Source organism: Carassius gibelio, chromosome B22 (genome assembly GCF_023724105.1).
Source record: "Carassius gibelio isolate Cgi1373 ecotype wild population from Czech Republic chromosome B22, carGib1.2-hapl.c, whole genome shotgun sequence".
NCBI lineage: Eukaryota > Metazoa > Chordata > Actinopteri > Cypriniformes > Cyprinidae > Carassius > Carassius gibelio.
In genome coordinates, this window is record NC_068417.1 from 36,538,793 (window position 1) to 36,544,460 (window position 5,668).

At 39.6% G+C, this 5,668-nt stretch overlaps 1 protein-coding gene across 1 annotated transcript; it reads left to right on the top strand.

The window, feature by feature from the left end:
- The first annotated feature begins 1,908 nt into the window (after window positions 1–1,908).
- nmur1a (neuromedin U receptor 1a) lies at window positions 1,909–5,003 on the top strand. Its single transcript, XM_052590324.1, has 3 exons — window positions 1,909–2,077; window positions 3,415–4,319; window positions 4,539–5,003. Exons 2-3 carry the CDS (start codon window positions 3,422–3,424, stop codon window positions 4,925–4,927), a joined length of 1,287 nt encoding a protein of 428 aa, XP_052446284.1. The 5' UTR covers window positions 1,909–2,077; window positions 3,415–3,421; the 3' UTR covers window positions 4,928–5,003.
- The last annotated feature ends 665 nt before the right edge of the window (window positions 5,004–5,668 follow it).

Here is a 5,668-nt window from a genome sequence, read left to right on the forward strand (position 1 = left end):
AATTTTCATAGTCATGAAAATAAAGAAAACTCTTTGAATGAGAAGGTGTGTCCAAACCTCTGGTCTGTACTGAATATAATTATTTTAAAAAAAATTACATTGGCTCCTAGCTTCCTCCTCTCCACTGTGACCCATCAGTCCACTTCGCCTTGGTCTGGCATCGACCATCCTGCGCCTCTGGACTCCACTCCTCTGGCTGCTCCTTCATCCCTTCGGCTCCACCTGACCCCTTTGTCGCTCCAGCTCCACCGAGGCCTTCTGGATCCCCGCCTCCGCCTCCGCCTCACTTGCCAGCACCATCTACTCCGCTGGGCACTCTAGATCCTCCCCATCGCCCTTGCCCATCGGGTCTCAGTCTCTGCTTTGGACTACCCCATCACCTCTACTGTGGGTCACCATTATGGCTGTGACCTGGGTCCTGCTTGGCTCCTCCTGATCCAAGCCCTTCCTGTTGTCTCCTTGGCTCCTCCCTCCATCGTCACTTCCCTGACCCCCTCCCAAGTTTCCATCCTCTTCCTGAGCCTCCTTCCAGTTCCCATCTGTGCCCCCCGTTCTGTAGTTTCTATAGCTCGAGGATGTGACCTCCGAGAGGGGGCGATATGTTAGGGTCATGAACATGTACTGTATCTGTGTGTTTTTCGCCTTCATGTGCCTTCCATGTTTGGTTATTCATTTGATTCCAAGTGTGTCTCCTTGTTCCCAAAGTTGTGGAGGTAAATTTGAGTCTGTTCAGTCTGTGTTTGTCGGGTCTACTACAGTATGTTGTGTCCATGTGTCTTCTCCAGTTCCCAGTTTGGATATACACTGTGTTTTTGGATTTCTTAAAGACTATTTTGATTATCCATGACTCCGTGTTCCTTCCAGCAGCAATCATGACATTTACATGTCTACTTGTCTCTTTCGGTTGGCACCAATTTTAATCTATTCTTGCTTCTTGCTATACACTGTTAAAAACTAAGGCTCCAAAAGGGTGTTTTGCAATGGTTCCATAGAATAACTATTTTTGGTTCCCCAAACAGCCTTAAAGTGAACCGTTCTTAAATGAACCTAGTTGAAGAACATTTTAAGATACAAATGTACTTAAAAAAAGACTATAAAGAACCTTTTCTGGAATGGTTTTTTCATTGATACACTGTTTTCCTAATGAATGAATGTTCAGTTGCTTTGACAATCTTCTTTGTTTAAAACGCTATAAAAATAAAAGTGACTTGACTTGACGTTTGAGCCATCAATGTGTTTAACAATGCGATACACGGGGATGGAAAAGACAAGATGCATTTTTTTTTATATGTTTAACAACTAACTTGAGCACTGAATTTTTAGAATGTCAAATGTCCGCATAGAATTTATTTTAATTAAAAATAAATAAATAAATGAAAAAGCAGCTTAGTGCAATATAGAAATGCATTCTGTGTGAACGGCCCATAGTTACACTGTAAATGAATCATAAAGGGACATCATTGATATCCGTAATGTGAATGGAAATGTCTATGATTATTTTAATTAAGAAGGATCGCATTTCCTCTACATATTTTTCTTGAATTTTATCAATCCCATTGAAACTGATAACGTCACAGACAGACAAGAATGAAGGAAACAATGACAGATGCTCATTATCTTTGAGACTCATTATCATTGTGGAAACCAGAGGTGTGCTGCATTGTGATGAAGGTCCTCATTCAAACGAAGGCAATCCATCTTAATTAAACACAGATCTGCTGACAGTTCAACAGCACAAATGAAATCTGATTACCATGTGCTAAATCACTGTTAGAGTATGATGAAAGATAAAAAGGGACAAAACCAGAATGCTCATGCTTGCATAGGGTTAAACAAGACTTGCCATGCCATACAATAGGGGTGAAGAGAGAGAAAGAGAGAGAGAGCATAACTGTGTTTCTTTGTATAACCAAGGAAACACTCCCATTATAACACGTGTGATGGGCTCATTATCAGTCTTTAAACTAGAATAGCATTTTTTACATCAGCTCAGGACTTCTGAGGAGAACCTTCAGCTTTAATTTTCATCTCAATGATGTTTTAATATAGTGGATTGTCAATTGTGCCAAACTATAAGGTAAGATTCTTGTTGATGTCGATATAGTGTCCCTGGTGTAGGTGACAATCTATTCAAATACTTTTTTATTATCGATTCATAGCTGATATTAATGGCACGATTGGAATGAAAATCGATTTGGGAGGTTTCCTTAATGAAATGCTCCGGGGAATATGTGTCTTAATTAGGTTTCAGACTGATTGATCAGTTCTCAGTAACTATGTAAAATCAGGGCTATTTCTGATCATATGTGGTGTTTAAATGTCTGACACACTTGTTGATCTCTCATGATCATGCTAAAAAAAAAAACGACGTATACATTGTTTTCTCTTGATGCACATGCTTGGGGGAAAAAACTAGAAGGAGCATTAATAAATACTATTTTTTTTTGTATGTAGTTGCATATATAGCCATGATTCAATTTCGAATGTGTGTGTGTGTGTGTGTGTGTGTGTTTGTGTTTATCATTGTGTGCTTAATTGTAAGAAATGTGCACTTGCAGTGTACTTCAAATGTAATTTATTTTAAAGTGCATTAAAGTCATTATGTTTTAATAATCTTTTGTTGTGCTTTAGAGAAGTACAATTATTTTGACTGTTTGGCACAAGTAAAATAAATGATTGTAAATTATAATTTTAACAGTTCTGAATTTTAACTTCATTTTCACAAGCATAATAATCAATCACAAGAGTATATACTGTGTGTGCTGATCCCAACATCACCTTTCTTAGAAAAATAAAATGAAAAATATTAAAGTGTTTGTATAGCAGCCACTTTGGCTCGGAAATGAGCGTGCTAATATAATCATGCAAGCTTAAACCTAATGTATCTCACTCTATTTCATTCCTTCAATTTGCCGAAGACAGTAACCATCTCTACTACTTCCCCTAAAAGCATTTTTATTAAACAGTGGTTTACTGAACAAATTGCTCTTTTAAAAAAATAAAAATCTACCTCAGTTTATGCTTTGCTAGACCATATAGCATACCATATTCTGTTAAGTGTATTCAATCTCTTCTCTTTTCTTTATAAAAGTGTGTTTTATTTACCTCGTCAGATTCACCTCAGGGAATGAATTGTGCAATAACAACAGTGACCAGCTGGCGTCTACAGCTTATGTGCTGTGTCTATAAATCAACTTACAAACCCCCATAAATTTGACTGAAAATGTATATTTTAAGGTAAAAAAAAAAAAAAATGAATTAACACAGTCGTTTATTATTTCTTCAATGTGTCTTCTTCCTAACCTTCATCAACGTTTTAAAAACCTCCAGGTTCTCAAGTTTCCGTTTGTCAACATCATCAAGCAAATATGTTCCTCATCTGATGTCTCCAACCCTTTCGTGTTTCATCACTAGGTCCAGAATGATTGCCAAACCCAACTGTTCGTCAACGGATTCCTCTGCATTAAGATGCATCCAAGATCTGCTTTGCAACAGCAGTGTTGTGTTGAACCTCAGCGAGGCAGAAATGGAAGAGTTTTGCCTCAACCAAGACGAGTATCTGGAGAAATATCTGGGGCCCAGACGTTCCCCGGTGTTTCTGCCTGTGTGCATCACCTACCTGCTCATCTTCTTGGTGGGAGCGGTTGGAAACATTCTTACGTGCTTCGTTATTGCTCGTAACAAGGTCATGAGGACGCCCACCAACTTCTACCTGTTCAGTCTGGCGGTGTCGGACCTGCTGGTGCTTCTTCTGGGAATGCCTTTGGAGCTCTACGAAATGTGGAGTAACTATCCGTTCCTATTCGGCAAAGGTGGCTGCTACTTTAAGACCTTCCTCTTTGAGACCGTTTGCTTCGCCTCCATCCTGAATGTAACAGCGCTGAGCGTGGAGCGCTACATTGCTGTAGTCCATCCACTCAGGGCCAAATACGTAGTGACGCGCACCCATGCCAAGCGGGTCATCCTGAGTGTGTGGAGCGTGTCTGTTTTGTGCGCCATTCCCAACACCAGCCTCCATGGTATCTTCACCCTCCCTCTTCCCAAAGGGAAAGGCGTAGGTGCCTTGTCCACGTCTGCCACCTGCATGCTGGTCAAGCCACGCTGGATGTACAACCTGATCATCCAAATCACAACTCTGCTGTTTTTCCTCCTGCCCATGTTGACCATCAGCGTGCTGTATTTGCTCATCGGTATGCAGCTAAAACGGGAAAAGATGTTGCATGTCCTGGAGGCAAATGCCAGTGTGGGACAAGACAGCTCCTCTAATGTGCGCAGTCAGCAGCAGAAAACCCGTCGCCAGCAGGTCACTAAAATGTTGTGTAAGTAGGCCAGCTGGCCAACAACTGAATTCTCATGTATAACAGTGCCTTGGCTGGTTTAGATCATATTACACTGCAAGCGTATTCTTAACTTATGTGATCTGCTCCATCCCTTCGAGTCGTTTAGAAACACATCTTGAGTTTTATGCATTGAATAGACAGCAATTTCTGCATTCTAATGATACAACTATTATATGTAACACAGTATTTTCTCCTCAGTTGTACTAGTGGTCATGTTTGGCATCTGTTGGGCTCCGTTCCACACCGATCGACTCATGTGGAGTTTCCTGGACCACAAGAGCAGCGAGCACATGAAGATTTTCCAGATCTACGAATACGTCCATGTCATCTCTGGGGTCTTCTTCTATCTGAGCTCAGCCGTTAATCCAATTCTCTACAATCTCATGTCCACCCGCTTCAGAGAGATGTTTAAAGAGGTGATGTGTCACCACAAATGGCGTCCTGTCCCAAGGAAACGCTCTCTGAGCATGACGAGGGTTACTGTGCGCAGCACCTTGAGTGATGTCCCACCCTGCAACGGCACTGTAACTATTGAAGGAGAAGATTGTGATATGGCAGAATGCCAGGAAAATAAGACCGGCTTGTAAGAAATGAACTTGTCATTCATTAAGGTCTGAGTATCAGGGCACGAGGACCCTCTTGGAAATGCTCCATTTATTGTATTTTATTTATCTTTAGAAAATCCACAAATCCAAAACCATAAATTTAAACTTAAATGATAATTGTATACAAACACTTGGTTAAAAACATGATTTTTCCCCCAACGATAACTCTTTCTTTGTTGGTTTAACAGCATATTTTCCAGGGAGTGCATAACAAGTGATGCAGATCGGCTTGTTTTTACCCACTGGAAATTGTCTTGTTATAAAACCACTAATTTCAAGACATTGTTCATCGCTTACATCTAAGACTGAGCCCCAAATTATATTCTATCTTGAATTACATAAAAATAAAAACCTGTAATTGTCAAATTGGTGCCATGACACTACAACTGTTTACATTAAATCCTGCATTACCTAATACAAAAAAAAATTGACTGTAAAAATATAGTTAAATTAATAAATTGATTATGAATATAGCCAAATTTAAAGCAATATGTTATTATATGAGCTCCAAGAAAAGCCTGATTGTAAGTGTGATATTGATTTTATAAAAAGGCTTTTAATAAGCATAAAGTCCATATTAAGCCATTTGTATTGACAGCTACGTTATCTTCTATGACAATGCAAATAGTTCAAAACAATGCAGCACTTGAACTAGAACTTACTGAAGGAATATGTGTTTTGCACAAAGTGATTAGTGAATAATTCAATGAATCATTCCTTAAT